At 46.2% G+C, this 15176-nt stretch overlaps 1 protein-coding gene across 4 annotated transcripts; it reads left to right on the plus strand.

Moving 5' to 3' along the window:
• Nucleotides 1-408: 408 nt before the first annotated feature.
• On the plus strand, nucleotides 409-13212 carry MYOT (myotilin). 4 transcript variants are annotated; one of them, XM_041481968.1, is made up of 11 exons: nucleotides 432-565; nucleotides 824-977; nucleotides 2498-3100; nucleotides 4767-4917; nucleotides 6809-6910; nucleotides 8884-8933; nucleotides 9501-9633; nucleotides 10755-10962; nucleotides 11485-11650; nucleotides 12113-12246; nucleotides 12620-13212. In XM_041481968.1, the coding sequence occupies exons 2-11, from the start codon at nucleotides 958-960 to the stop codon at nucleotides 12790-12792; spliced, it is 1740 nt and encodes a 579-aa protein (XP_041337902.1). In that variant the 5' UTR covers nucleotides 432-565; nucleotides 824-957; the 3' UTR covers nucleotides 12793-13212. The 4 variants fall into 4 exon arrangements, with proteins under 4 accessions (XP_041337903.1, XP_041337904.1, XP_041337902.1 ...); XM_041481969.1 differs by lacking the exon at nucleotides 824-977 and having other exon boundaries at nucleotides 409-565; XM_041481970.1 differs by lacking the exons at nucleotides 824-977; nucleotides 2498-3100 and having other exon boundaries at nucleotides 411-565.
• Nucleotides 13213-15176: the final 1964 nt, after the last annotated feature.

The following is a 15176-nucleotide window of genomic DNA, read 5'->3' on the forward strand; positions in this document are numbered from 1 at the left end:
GCAGGGACAGAGCCGGGATAGAGCCAGACAGAGCCGGGATAGAGCAGGGGCAGAGCCGGATAGAGCCAGACAGAGCCGGGACAGAGCATGGACAGAGCCGGGATAGAGCCGGGACAGAGCCAGACAGAGCCGGGATAGAGCAGGGGCAGAGCCGGATAGAGCCGGGACAGAGAATGGACAGAGCCAGATAGAGCCGGGACAGAGCCGGACCGAGCCGGGAGAGAGCCGGTCCGAATCAGCAGCCACAGCAGCAGCGGTGCCTCGGGGCTTCGGGCGGTGCCAGCGCTGCCCGCCGGGATGCGCTGCCCGCCGGGATGCGCTGCCCGCCGGGATGCGCTGCCCGCGGGCACCTGCCCAAGTCCCGGCCCCGGCCCTTGCACAGCGTCCGGCTGTGTAGAGAGACTCTTATTGTGACAGCCGGGGACAGGCCGGTCCCGCCGTGTCACCGCTGGCAGCACATTAAAGCCCCGGGCTCGTACCGCCGCGCAGAGGGCGGCTATGACAGTGAATGACCGTCCTTCCCAAAACACCGGCCGCGGCCCAGGTGACAGCTCCTAGGCTGTAGGTAAGGCGCCTGCTGGGGTTTTTGCACGTCACTTTTCACTCGGAGGCTGGTTAGGGAGGTGGCGTGAGGGACTGCTGGGAATGCTGAGGTGGAGCCGTACCTGGAGGGTGCGGGAGCGTCAAAGGGAACGTGGGCAGCAACAGAGCCAAAATCACGGGTTTGTTCTTCAACAGGCAAGCTGTCCCTGTTATTACGTACTGTTTTCATCTTGCAAGGTCAAATGTCTCTTCGGATTTATTTTTTCCCTCCCAAATCAAGGCGGAATGATTTGAGGAAAACATGGCTTATCCCTTGCTGTGAGAAGTGACGCTGTGATCCAGAGCTTGGCTAAGTGCAGTGTTCTAGAAAGCAGAGAAAACGCTGGTTGCTGTCCACAGCCTGTGGTACAGTGAATGTACAAATCCGTGCACAGGTAGTGATATAAAAACGGGATAAAGACAAGACTGAGGGAGTTTTCTGCACTGGTGAATGAGGACGTAGTGTGGACATGTTCCAAAAGTTTGAGCCAGCTTCAAATTCCAAGAGTATGACAAGGGAAAAGTTAGGGAATTTTTACTATAAGGCCTCTGTTTACTTACAGCTAATTCACAACTAATATTGACGATTATCTTTAGGAAATGGAAGCCTTGAGTCCTTAATATCAGAGCAACGTCTCCACTTCTCTCCCCCCATGGGAATTTATGACCTCGTGGAGCCCTTCTCTGGGCTCTCCAGCGAGAGGAATACAATATACTGGGTATATATAGCAGTCAAACAGCTGATCTCAGTGGGGCAAGATTACAATTTTTTCCAGCACATGTAACTGTAGGGATCTATATTCTTCTTCTTCTTCTTCTTCTTCTTCTTCTTTTTATTAGTGGCTTTATGTTTATTTTGGGAGACTACTTTTTTAACAAATTACGGAAATAATTTGTCCATTTTAAAAGCGAGAGGAATACAATATACTGGGTATATATAGCAGTCAAACAGCTGATCTCAGTGGGGCAAGATTACAATTTTTTCCAGCACATGTAACTGTAGGGATCTATATTCTTCTTCTTCTTCTTCTTCTTCTTCTTCTTTTTATTAGTGGCTTTATTTTGGGAGACTACTTTTTTAACAAATTATGGAAGTAATTTGTCCATTTTAAAAAGCCTGCTAAATGAAATTCTCCCAGGTTTTGAGCTGATGGAAAGCTGAGGTTTTTAGATATTAAACACCTACAAAAAAAAAAAAAAAAAAAAATCAGGACTCTGAGCAGCTCAGCTTGCCCTACCTTATCTTGCAGCTCATGTCATTCTGGCAATTAGCAGCCTTAACAGCAAATCTCGGGAAATCACCTCAAACAGAGACACACAGTCCTTGGCATTCTGATCCCAAATCTCGGTTGGATATTACAAGCTATGAATTCAAAACCCATTAGAGAAGAAATCAGGAGATTTGGTTTCAAAAGTTCATTTTAGACTTGAAAGTGAAACTTTTGTGCTTCCCTATGGTACAAGGAATTTCTTGGCACAGGTAGCTGGTTCTGGGGAATAGTACATTTAGCATTTTGACAGGCCACAAAACAGCAGGATCCAGGGATCTTTAGTTAAGATGATACATGGGAAATTACCTGGCTTAGCAGTAGCATCTGTGTTTATCTGTACATTTAGGCAGGTGGTTAACCAATTGCTATTTCCTTTAGAATTTACTGGGCTCTGGCATATAAAACAAGCCCGGTGATCATTGCACCTGAGCCAGACAGACTGTGTGGCTTGTTACTGTGACCCAAAATGCTCATACAGTTGTGGGGCAGTTCTAACAAATCCTAAATAATTTTAAGTTCAAGCTCTAATTTAGTTGAACTTTAACTTCATAGTGTTTGAATTGCTAATGACTGCTCAGAACACAGTATTTTGGTGATTCAGCTTGTGATGTACAATTTATTTTATCTGTATTGTCTTCCTTAAGGGAAAATCCACTCCAAGAAAGCCTCTATTCTGCAAGGCAAGGGTTCCATTCTATCCAGGAGCCCAGCCAGGAAACCTTTTGTGGCCTGTCACCTAGTTTTTACCAGCCACCTATCCAAAGCCAGTTATCACCAACAAAAACCCAGGACAGCCGTGAAACCTCTCCTATGAGTGTCCCTAATCTCCCATCCGTTTCCTCTATGTGCCAACCAACCATGTTTAACTACGAACGCCCAAAACACTTTATCCAGTCTAAGAACGTGTGTCAAGGGCAACAGCAGCCTCCAGGACCTGCAGCCTCTACAGAGTCAAGCAGAGAAATCAAACAGTCCTCCATCCTCATCCAGCCTCGTAACCCCAGCGGGCAGAAATTCTCCTCCTCGTCATCGCTGAGCTCTTCAATCACGCTCTCCTCGCCTTCCTGTAGTGCCCCTAAGGAATCCACCTATCCCATCACACCTGCATCTGCACAGTCTCCTGCTAGCTCATCATCTGGGCAGAGGCTTCTACCCATGCCTAACCAATCCCCCGCAGCCTTCCTGTGCTCCGTGCTCCCCTCGCAGCCCGACTATAACAGCCCAGCTCCTTCTCCCGTGGGACCTCAGTAAGTACACACAGCCTTCTAACCTGCCCTGCTTCCCCTGGCCTGTCCCAGCACTGACCGCCCCAAAGCAAGGCCCTGGTACAGCTGTGCCCGTGCACACCTGGCTGCTGCTGTGCAAGCAGAGCCCTGCAGGGGTCGGGTGAGGAGGCTGAGTGCTTGCCCTTGCACTGTGGGCATGCCACAGGCTAATGGGTGAGTGTTCTGGAGCTGGTTTGAATTGTTTAGGTTCATTTGACAGACATTTCTTAAGGCTATTTAGAACAGAAGACAGGCACCTGTATCAAATTCATTTCTTTCCAAGACATGTTTTATGAACAGGGAGACAGGGAGGAGGCAGTAGTATTCCCAACACAACTTAGAATCCTAGTAAGTCTCAGCAATATTTTCACAACATAATGTGAAGTTAAACTCACCTACAATACCCCTTTTATTAATCTTACATGCAAAAGAAAGGCAGGCCCTTGAAAATTTCACTCCTTTAGACCAAAGAATAAATTCTTTCCTAAATATGTATTATATCATTTTGCCTTTGGGCTGCAATCCAAATATTTTCCAAGGTCAGTGAGATCTCAAAGGGAGCTGGGCCTTGCCTTCTCACCAACTTGTATTCCTGCCAATATCAGCTGGAGGTCCTGGGGAAAGTCAGGGTAGAATATGCACAAAGTGAGATATTGGAAAGTTGATAGGGGCAGGGGGTCCTGCTGACTTGGATATAAATCCAGGTTTAAGTGTCAGTTTGCATTCAGGAAATCAGAATATTTCTGTCTGTTTTCTGAATCACAACACTGAGGGAAGGGGAAAGGTAAGATGGGGTGGGTTAACTGGGGAGTGTTTCCTGAAGTCCTGCAGGAGTGTGGGGGGCTTGGGACACTGCTGGGATTGTGTTTGTAGTGTGGGGTTGTTTGTTTCCATAGCAAAGGGTTTGGGTGCCTCACTATGCTTTTCATATCAGCTGCTCTTAGATGCAGCACACGCTGAGTTGAGGAATTGTTTTCCCAGTCCCGCTGGTAATGGGCAAACAGGGACATGAGGTGTCCTCACCTGTGGGGCAAATCACTCAAGTTTTATAACTCACATTAAGTTATTAAATCCAAGCAGTGCTGGGAGTATTCTGGAATTATAACCCTTCTACTCTAGTCTAGTCAGCAGAACAAATTCCCAAGCCACAGGAGGAAGAGGATTTGGAATAGAAATAATCTCTGAACACAGGTGCAGCACAGGAGACCCCACTGCAGGTCACAAACCAGGTCAGAGCCTGTCAGCACAGAGTGCTGTGACCTCCAGCAGACCTTTGCAACCCATTCTGATGGCTGCTCCTCTTTTCCTGGCATCTTTCAGAATCAGAAGTGGTACCAAGCTCCAGGAGCTGACTGCATCCCGTGGCTACGGATGGGGTCAGGCTGGCAGGGGCCACTGCAGGATGTAGGGATGCTGTGCTGTGGGAGGACACTCAGTGATTTGGCTGCACCATGATCCTTCTTTCCCTTAAGGTTTTGGTACTCAGTTGGGCAGCTTGGCCTGTTCTCCTCCCAGATGCTTTGTGGGTTCATCTGATCCGCAGTTCTTAGGAGGCAGGCTCACATTTTCATGTGCATTCTGTGAAGCTGTAGCAGATAATCCAGCAGGCCTGCAGGAATAACTTTGTTTTCTCTTCCTGTATGAGTAGTTACTCACAGCCCATGTACAACAAACAAGCCAGCATCAACTCTATGCAGAAGACATCAGACCAAGAAATTCGAGGAACAAAGGAGGCCCTCATTCAGGACTTGGAAAAGAAACTCCGATGCAAAGACAGCCTCCTCCAGAACGGCAACCAGGTAAGGGACCAAGGAGCTCCCAGGGGTGCAGGCAGGCTGCAGAGACTGCTGCTGCTGCCCCAGGGGCTGGAGCCTCCAAACTGAGCTAAGGAAGGAGGAAATGCAGGAGCAGCACTGCCCAAGGACCTTTACCCAGAACCTCAACAGATCCCACGTGAGGAAAAGCCATTTATGACCAGAATATTCTTTCAATGTGAAAGAAAAAGGAACATGTTTAGAGCTGTGGCACAAATTTGAACTCTCTTCTGGGGATCCTGTTGAACATCACATCCACAGAAAATTAAAAATCCAAGGAGAATGCCTCCGTTCCCTAGACATGACTACAACCTGGTTTTCAGCACTGGGGTTAATGAACATCTCAAAACCATTAGAACCTGAGGAAAAATTGGAATATTTGAAATTTCATTCTATGAACCACTTCCAAATGGGGTAAATTTTTTATTTTATATGAACAACAATCAATTAAGCTTTTATATGAGCTTTTTTTTTTTAATATGAGCTTTTATCATAAAGCCTGTTTCCTATAAGAAGGCCTCTTAGCCTTAGTACTTATTTATTTATTCTGCAGATGGTCACAATAGAATCCCCCTTACCAAGAAATCAAAATCTGGGGGAAAAATTTGCTACTAGTAGGGAAGCCCACTACAGCAAGCTAGAGCAGGCAGGTTTCTAATGTGGGAACCTTTCTGCTGGCTGGAGGCAGACTGGTAAAAGCCCAGTGTTTAAAGTTTCCATCTTCTTTCCCATGAAGTATAAGGAGTATTTCATGATCATCAGTGAGAACAGGTTTGTGTCATATACTGTAATTTTAAATACTGAATGGGCAAACAAATCGGTGAAATCTGACTGAATATGCCCCTAAACAGGAATGTCCTGTGTGCTGTAAGAAAGCTTGTCATAGCAAGTCAGCTTTTCTTCCCATAGGAAGCCAGGCTAAAAATAAGTCTTATGCAATCACCACCGTGTCCTCCTCCCTTGTCCTCCAACAGCATCTGAGCCAGCTGGCCAATCTCAGCCACACTTGATACACACGTAAGGACCTCAGGGATATTCAGCTCTCACAGGTTTTGCTAAAGGTCTTGTGCTCTCTTCTAAAGAAAAGTCCCACAAGGCTCCCAGACCTTTCCCCACCCAGCAGACACATGTATATCTGTACAGAGCAGAAATTCAGTCAGAGCTCGCCCTCGTGTCACAAAATCCAAACCCGAGTGAAACTTTGTGGGCAGCAAAGCGTCAGGTGTTCTGGTGCTAATGTACTTTCTAAAGTAACCCAACTGACAGAGCTTGAATTTAACTCTGCTCGTTTTTATCCCTGTGTGCCTCATCCAGATTGCAGGAACTGGCTGTGTCATAAACGTGTCCTTGCCTCCTCCCCAGCCAGCTCACAGCATTTCCCCCTGCAGGTGTGCCTCCCAGTGCTTCAGGGGCAGTGGTGCTCCCCTCTGGCTGTGCCTGCCTCTGGTGTGGCTCTTGCTTTTTTGGGAGCATCCATCATGCCTCCAGCTCCACAGCTGAATGACTTGGGAAGTTTTCCCAGCCCTAAGAGAAAGGTACCCTGGGACTTACTCTGGCTTCTGTGGATGATGCCATCAGCTACCCATAAATAATCCCAGAAGAGAAAGAGGAGGAGTGGAAGGCCACAGATGGCATTAGGGAGGCTTTGATGAACAGGCAGTTTAATCTTTTATGCATTTCAGTGCTGTATATATTGAGGCTGACTTCAGTTGGCATCACAGACTGCAAACCCTCTGGGCCAGACGTGGGGCTTCTGGTCAGCTCCTGCTCCCATTGACAACATCCTGAATTTGTGGCATATTAATGTGCTCTTAACAAGCTGATCTGAAATAGTAAATGGACTTCTGACTAGAATTGCTCTCCACTCTGCCTTCAGCGACTGACTTATGAAGAGAGGATGGCTCGCAGGCTGCTGGGACCAGTGAATGCTGCCTCTGTGCTGGACACACAGGGTGAAGACAGCATGCAGAATGCACAGGTAACTGGGCTCCTGCCCCTAGGATTTCCTGTGGTTGTGCTGTGGCCTGCTTGTACCTGGGTGGGGCAGAGATGGGGTTTACTTGGTGCCAGTGCAGGCGAGGGGTGGCTCTCAAAGGAGAGCTCTCTGTAGCAGGGGTTTGGTGTTTTCACAGGCTGATGGCAGAGGGGGAAAATTCAAGCACCATTCCCTTGCTGTGCCTGATCTGTAGGAATGACCTCTCCAGGGAGGAATCCCAGCAGCTGCTGCACAGCACAGCACAGCACCCCGTGCCTGTGACAGGCAGGGAGCAGCCCCTGAGGGAGCCAGGTACCCACTCCCAACAGCCTGGGTGCAGCCTTGGCCAGGACAACAAGATTTACACCTGTCACTGTTGGGAATAAGTGACATTGGCTTCAAGAGGTCGTGGCCTTGGGCTGGGATTGGTTGGGTTTTAGCCCTTGCAGGGGGCTGAAGCCATTAAGAGAATGCAAAGCAGTTATTTCAGCAGCCCACATGCTGATAGACAAGAATCTATCACTACTGACTTTTTCCAAAGAGTTTTAGTTGGAGAATTGCATCATTTGTTGGTTATTCAGGTGAGTTAGAAGCTCTCTTTGGCACTTCTATACTCAAAGTTAGTGGAAATGTCCATGGTATGGCACTGGGTACCTGTGCAGGAAAGAAAACACCCCTCCTGCTGCAAAAAGCAGAGAGCCAGGAGCAGGCACACACAGCCAAAGAGCCCTCAGCAAAACTCCTGCATGGAACAGACACTTAAGATCACAGCAAAGGAGGAATACACAGTTTGAGCTATTTCTCCCCAACAATCACCTGGCAAGATCAGGAAAGAAGGACAAATCATGAATGTCAGAGAGAAAGGGAAGCCTCATCTTTTGCAGAGAACAAGGAAATATTCAGTCAAAACAGGATGACTGACAACTTTTCAGCACATGTGAAATGCTGCGTTAAAAAAATAACTTTGGAAGCAGAGATTGGCTTATGTTTGGGACATCTTACCTCCATTGTTCAGTCTGATTTTTACATATTGCAGTCACTGATTCATTCAGCCTCCTGATTCCTCAGGATCTTAACTCAGTCCATGTAACAGGTCATTAGAATCATCAGCAACTTCACCACTACGGCGTAATTTCACAGGACAAGTTAATAACTGTACAGAACCTGTGTAAATGAGCAGATAGAGGCAATTGCCTTTGGACTCCACATGGAACTCAGCCCAGCAAAACCCTCATTCATGGTATATTCCCCCTGAACTTAAAACTGCCTCTTTGCTTGAAGTTTAAACCCAGGCTTAAATGTTCCACAGGACTGGCTGCAGAGCACAGAACCAAACACTGGGATGGCTCAAGGCAAACTCTCCAGAAATTTCCATGCAGAGTTTGCTCTCTCTGATTCCATGGCTAAAAGGAGCCACTGGCACCAAACTCTGTCACCTTTTCCAAACATCCTGGCTCCTAACAGGAATCAATCCTGGGTACTTTAGCAGATTTAGCCACGTGGTTTCAGAGTTGTCAGCGAGCTTAGCTGGTGCTGTGATCTAGAAAGAAAAGTATTTTCCAGCTCAGCATGTGTCCATCGCTGCTGGTACCATATTTAAGTGGGCACAATACGAGGCTCCTGCCAGCCATTCCACTGCTATTCCTGCTGTGGGAAGGACACTCTGTACTCAGCTCCCAGTTTAGATATTGCCAGGAGCACTGCTCCTCTCTGACAAAGGTTATGGGCTGGCAGAAAACTTTGTGTGCCAGACAAAGCTGCTGCACCCATCACCTGGGCAGCAGTGAGAAGTTCTGCCATGGCAAAGCCCACTGTGTCAGGTCCTCATGCAAGCTCCTCTGCCTCCTGTCCCAAGGACTTCTGAAGTACATTCGTTTTGTTTTTAAGCAGCAGTCAGGATATGAACTTAAAATGGCTTCTCAGTCTACAGATAAATCTTTCTAAGTGAACTCACCTCTCCTCTTTCTCTTCCCAAGCATCAGAATGCAGAAAACATCAGGCTGCAGGTTCCTACAACACATGTCAGGTAAAGCAAAAACTTGTGCCGTGTTATTCTTCAAGATCTTATTTCAAACATTTCTAGACAATGTTGGTTTAACGTCATTACTTATCACTTTTGCTAAAGTAGTAATTACCAAATTCACTCCCTTTTGACTAAAATGCTACCATTTGTGGATGGGTGATGATGCCTATGATCTTAATCCAGTGAATTCTAAACATAGCATTAGAAGGTTTAACTTCCTTGGGAGTTGGGAAATGCAACTCCCATGCACCCTGGAAAAATATTCTTTGTATTCTAGAAGATTAATTTCTAGTCAAAGAAATAGAAATATTGAAATGAATATAAATTATGAAAACTAAGCAGCCAAGTTTCTTTTGTCAATTCTTTTGGATATTAGGCCATAATGAAAGTTATTCTTGTGTGTTGCATTGAACAAATTAACTGATCAAAAGTTAGGACTTTCAGCTGAAAAACCAACCAGAAGTGTTAGATTCCTAAAGGTGTTGAGGGGCTCCAGTTGCAATCAGAGCTTTGGTATTACTTGTGCTACAGTGGCTTTTACACAGTTAACTGCTCCTGTCCCATTTTCAGGAGCAGACCATCCTCTAGAGGCGACGATCGCGGACATGACTCAATCCAGGAGAAGTTTTTTCAGCCACGTTTTACACAAGTGCCTGAAGATGTAGTGATTGAGGAGGGGCGGTTCTGCAGGCTGGACTTCAAAGTAATGCCAACCTCTCCCTCCCAATCCGACTGCCAACCTCTCCCTCCCAACTCCATTGCCAACCTCTCCCTCCCATTCCATTGCCAGCCTCTCCCTCCCATTCCATTCTCTCTTGGGGTGTGGGGCATGGAGAAAGGTCTCTGCAGTGCCTTTGCATTTTAACAAACCAGAGCACTAAAGGCAGATGGTTCAGGGTCTCCCCAGGCTATGGAAACCAGGAAAAAGGAGACGTTCTTGGTTCTAAATACGTCAGCATTTTCCCTTAGAAAATGTAAGTGGAATTAGCTACATAAGATTATGATTAAAGCTAAGTACCAGTAAATATAGTCCACTACAAAATGTCTCTAGACCTCCTTGGGAAGAATGAATATTAATGCCCTGCTGAATAAAGGCTTTTTGGCAGGGAACCTTGTGCTTTGCACAGGGGCTCCACTGCTTCAGTGGACACACGTCCAGCGAGGTCTGTGCAGGACTCACCTCCCTTTAGTGAGTCTTCCCCGAGGTAACTGTACCCTTGCTGGAGCAGAAAAGCAAGGAAATGCCCTAAATAGAAACAAAACTCAGAATGGCCTAAAAGTTCATGGCAGCTGTACCAACCCTGGGGTAAGAAAGGACCCTGTTGTCCCCCACAGGCTTGGGTTTTCCTAATGGCTGCCAGCTTCTTTGCTTCAGTAAACTCTGGCCAGACTTACACATGGCCTTTAGCTGTCTTCCTCCAGGTTGCCCAAACTTCTGAATGCCGTGGAGAAGCTGGAGCGTGCCTGCAGGACAGCTCATTTCCAGCCATTAGCAGTTATGGGTGTCAGCGCTGCTGCAGTGACAGCTGTGGGAACAAAAGGCTGAACCCAAAATCAGCATCTTGGGCCTGATCAAAGCCACCTACAAGAAGGGAACAACAGGGGGTTGCAGGAACAGCATCCACTGTCTTGTAGCTAAAGCTCATCTTTCCACAGCCCTCCATGAGCCTTTCTGTGCAACATCTCATTACTATTCAGAACTAGACAACACCATACAGCTTTGCAGTAGAAACATGGTTTGATCACCCATCAGCATCAAACTCCCTGCAGTGTTGGAGGGATTTTATTATCTTTAACTCTTCACTGCTCTCCTCTCCCTCACAGGTCAGTGGGCTCCCGACCCCAGATGTGATGTGGTACCAGAATGGAAGGATGGTTCACCAGGATCAGTTCCATAAAATGATAGTGTCAGAAAAGGGGTTCCACTCATTTATTTTTGAAGCAGTCAAATCAGCTGATGCAGGGACATACGAATGTGTGGCTGTCAACCGTGCAGGAGAAGCATCTTTCACAGTAAAAGTGGAAGTAATTGGTAAGACTGAGAGCACTGATAATTCCCTGGACACACTGGGAAAGTCTCGGCAATCTGCTGCTTTTCTCTCTGTGCTTGGGACATTAAACTAATAAGAAGCAGAGGTAGCACTCCACATATCCAGGCTCAAACAACAAAAATCAAACTTACCTGTTCCAAGACTATTTTAATAACTACATCTAGGATGCCATATTTCTCCAAGCCACTTCTATCAGGATATTTAGATATAGTGACATAGTGAGATGTCCAGAATATAATTTAGGTATAGTGAGATGTCCAGAATTTAATTTAATTTATGTTATTAATTTTCCAGGATTGATAACATATGTTAATTGACTCTCCTTCTAAAGTGGACTGGGTTTACCACACCCTTTAGCTCATGGGAACTGCCTGCAGGCTAAGGAGATGCAGTGAGGAACACGTGTCCTCCTGAATTTAGCAACCTGAAATCTTAAAAAAAAGGCATGACAAGAGCCTTCCACACTTCCAGTAACTCCTCCTTATCTCTCCTCTTTAATTCAGCTAAAGAACATCACATGCCTCCAACTTTCATTTTCAAGCCACAAAGCAAAAAGGTTTTTGAAGGAGACACAGCCAGACTCGAATGCCAGATCTCTGCCATCCCAACCCCTCGGATTTACTGGAAAAGAAACAACGAAATGGTACAATATAATACAGACCGAATAAGGTATCCCACTGATGAGCTGGCCATTGGTGTGTTAGCAAACAGCAACCAGTATTTGCTCAATCCAATGTAAATGGGCTGCTCTCTGTAAGGCTGGAGAGCTGGATCTGCCCCTCGTGTGTGACACAGGGGCACAGGCCATGTGCTGAGCCTTGTTTGGAGGCACAGAGGGAGAGAGCTGTGCCCAGGTGCTCCTCTGAGTGCCTGCAGCAGTAGAGGGCCCTGGGAGAAGCACAGCTCTAGACTGAGATGTGCAGTGTGGGGCTGCACACCGGTGCCACCTGCATGGTGCCAGGATGTGAATCGCTGGTGGCTCTGACACAGGTGCAGTGTTCACGTCTGAACAGCATGCAGAGCCCTGCAAGGATTGATCTGGGGCTTTCTCAGCTCCTCAGCATGTAAACTGACTCTGCTTTCTCTCCTTCCACCTCAAAGCACTTAGGCATTAACTCCTTGATTTTTCAGCTTGCTCCATGACAATACTGGAAGGATTTGTCTCCTGATCCACAATGCCACCAAGAAGGATGCTGGCTGGTACACCGTGTCTGCTGTCAACGGGGCAGGGGTGGCCACATGCCATGCCAGGCTAGAGGTTGCAAGTAAGTTCCAGGCCACAGAAAGTGCATCTTATATTCAGAACTGGCCCTCAAGATTAATCTCATGAAGTTAGAGGATTTATTTACTAGGAGGATTTATTTACTAGACAAAAAGTAACTATCCTGGGAAAAGGTCTTCTGTTTAGTAGAGGACACTGTGGAGTGTCCTTTTGCACTTTTAAAGACTACAGTTTCCCTGACACCAAGCAAGAGGGTGAATATAAATCTCTGGTGTCTGAGATATGGGTTTGTCTGCTAAATTCTTCCCAGGGGCTTGCTGGTTTATGTTGCAGATAAAAAGCAATGGGGTTGCTCTGCCATGGGTCTTACTACACTCTGGGAAGGCACTGAAAGAGGCTTTTTCTCTCTCTTCCAGCACATACAAATAAGCCACTTCCAGCCCCAAAGCAGTTACGGGTTCGACCAACTTTTAGCAAGTATTTGGCACTTAATGGAAGAGGACTGGATGTGAAACAAGCTTTCTCACCAGAAGGGGAGTTTCAGCGTTTGGCTGAGCAGTCTGGACTGTATGAAAGTGATGAACTTTAACTGGAAATGAAGAGGAAAACCTCACACCCATCAAAGACAGTTACAACATAGATGCAGTTAATTGGTGATTGCTCTAATTAGCAAAATACCTACTTACATATTTTTACTTTGACTCTTGCACATTCAGCTGTTCCCATTTTACCATGTTAGATTTTATTTATATGGTTTGGTGACTGTAACCATTACTGAGTATTGCATTTTAACTAGAAAGCCTAAGAAAGCAGGTTGATTAGTTTTTACAAGTGTGGGTGGGCTTAGTTCCACCTGTGCTTGGTTACATGCTAAGGTAGCTTGATTTGTACTGCTTCTCTAATGTCACTCGTGATATCAGAAGTCTGTACTGTCTGAATACTAAAACCAAATAGAGTAGAGTGTTTTTATGAGAATAAATTAGAGGCAAATAAAATTTTAAATAACCAACATGAGCTGTGACTCTTCCTTGCTTGATCTGTTAAAAGCAGCTTTTGAATGTCTGGCATCAGCTGCAGCCTGGGAAAGATGGGTTCTTACCCTCCTAAGCTTTCCACTTGTCCCCTCCCCTGTCTGTTCCCACTGTCATTTGTCATCTGACATTTATCAAATATTTAGCATAAACTAAATGCCGACACCCTATTAACACTACATCGTGCCAGTGAGGCAACATCAATATTTCTTCTCCTTGCACACTTGACCCAAAAGCTGCCCTCTATAATATGAATCACTGGGGCTATCATGTTTTCCCTCCTTTAATCAAGGAGTGGTTGCAACTTATCCTGCTGTTGACTCTCAACAAGCTGTTGATTTGAGTCACCCAGGTGATTTGTGTGCTGCTGTTCACAGACACCTTGTTCAAAAACAGTATTAAATACCATGGAATAAAACCAAAACTGGGGACCTTTCAACTGTACTTACTACAAGAAAATTTGTAGGGGTTGATCTAGCCTGTCCTCCTCATCAAAGTGCACAGCCAGCAAACCTCTCAAGCATCTTCCAGAACAGAAAAAATGAGGCCTCAGTTCCACCCTGCACTGCTGTACCATGAAATAACCCCCCAAATCTGATCTGTATAACACTGACTATTAAATTCCCCAAAAATCCTGCAGCTTTACCACCACACATCTCTGGGCTGCCCAAGTGACGAAATACACTGAGATAACTCCCCTGTTGCACATTTGGAGATGGAGCTGATCAGATGAAAGCCAGCACACAGTTTGCCCACGGGCTCCACTGGAAGGGTGGAAAGTCTGCATCATTTCTCTGGCAGGTATCTTTACACACAAGTCATGGAATAACTGAGAGACTCACTCTCCTTACCAGCAACCACGGTGTCAGCTGTACCTCATTCACTACTCACTCCTTACCCCACACATCATCCACCCAAAAGCGTCCCTGCAGTGGAAATGGCTCTCAACTCCCAGCAGCACGACTGAGTGACAAGTGGAAATGGCAGAGCAAGGTCAGAAGCTGCTGTCACCCTCTAAATTCAGGCTGTGAGCATCCCCTCCTTGCCCCTTCTCTCTGGTGACATTCAGGGTGCTGAGCACAGACGTGAGCAAAGCCACGTCCCACCTCTGCCTGGAGGATGACAGGAGCAGCTCTGGGAGCTGATTTCTGGAGGGCAAGGCTTTCCTTGTAAATATGTTTTCACGTAGAGAAACAAGTGAAGAAGCTACCAGTGTAGTTCAGAGCAACCTCACCTCGTGGTTCCCCAAAACCATGTGTTAAATGTTGTGTTTTCAGCTCAAGAAAGGCAACCAGCTCCTTCAAATGCATTTGGAGAAATCCTGAGTACAAACAATGCTGGCACTTCTGAATAACCAGCCTAGGAAAACAATAGGCCAGCTGACTGCTGCATCATATACTCAACACAAGGAAAAAGTCTTCAATAAAAAGTATTTTCATATTTTTATATTCCTATCAGATTTTTAAATGTGTCATATAAGAGGGATCCCTGTTGGATGGACTCTGCTGGGACAAATGCTGTCACAACACAACATTAACCCTCCCAAACAACAGCCATACTTACTACAAGAATTTGCTGTTGGGAGTAGCCCAGACCCACGAGGTGAAAGGAGACAACAACACTGGATCCATCTCCCTGTAATTCCACACTTTTTTAGCATACTTACAGCAAATGTCATTACTGAGCTGAAGACAGGTCTGACTTCAGTCTAAGGAATCAATCTGAGCAAGTAATCCTGTCTGAGCACAGAAATGTTTTGAAAGTGCCACAATTCTGCATCAGTAACGGCCATGAGTGCAATTAGCTGAGCTTTTCTCTTGTTTGCATTGAGATAAACCATGGATTTGTTTTTGTGCCAACACTAAAGACGGGTATTTGGCATGGGAAATCCATAGCAGAGAGACAGGAAGAACTGGAAAGAGCAAGCCCAGCTGAGCAGAAG

Source organism: Pyrgilauda ruficollis, unplaced genomic scaffold, assembly GCF_017590135.1.
Source record: "Pyrgilauda ruficollis isolate IOZ18807 unplaced genomic scaffold, ASM1759013v1 scaffold57, whole genome shotgun sequence".
NCBI lineage: Eukaryota > Metazoa > Chordata > Aves > Passeriformes > Passeridae > Pyrgilauda > Pyrgilauda ruficollis.

Coding starts and splice junctions, on each gene's coding strand:
- MYOT (XM_041481968.1), top strand. CDS start 958: ATGTACAAATCCGTGCACAG. Junction 3,101..4,766: donor CCTTCTCCCGTGGGACCTCA/GTAAGTACACAC, acceptor CTGTATGAGTAG/TTACTCACAGCCCATGTACA. Junction 8,934..9,500: donor GTTCCTACAACACATGTCAG/GTAAAGCAAAAA, acceptor TCCCATTTTCAG/GAGCAGACCATCCTCTAGAG.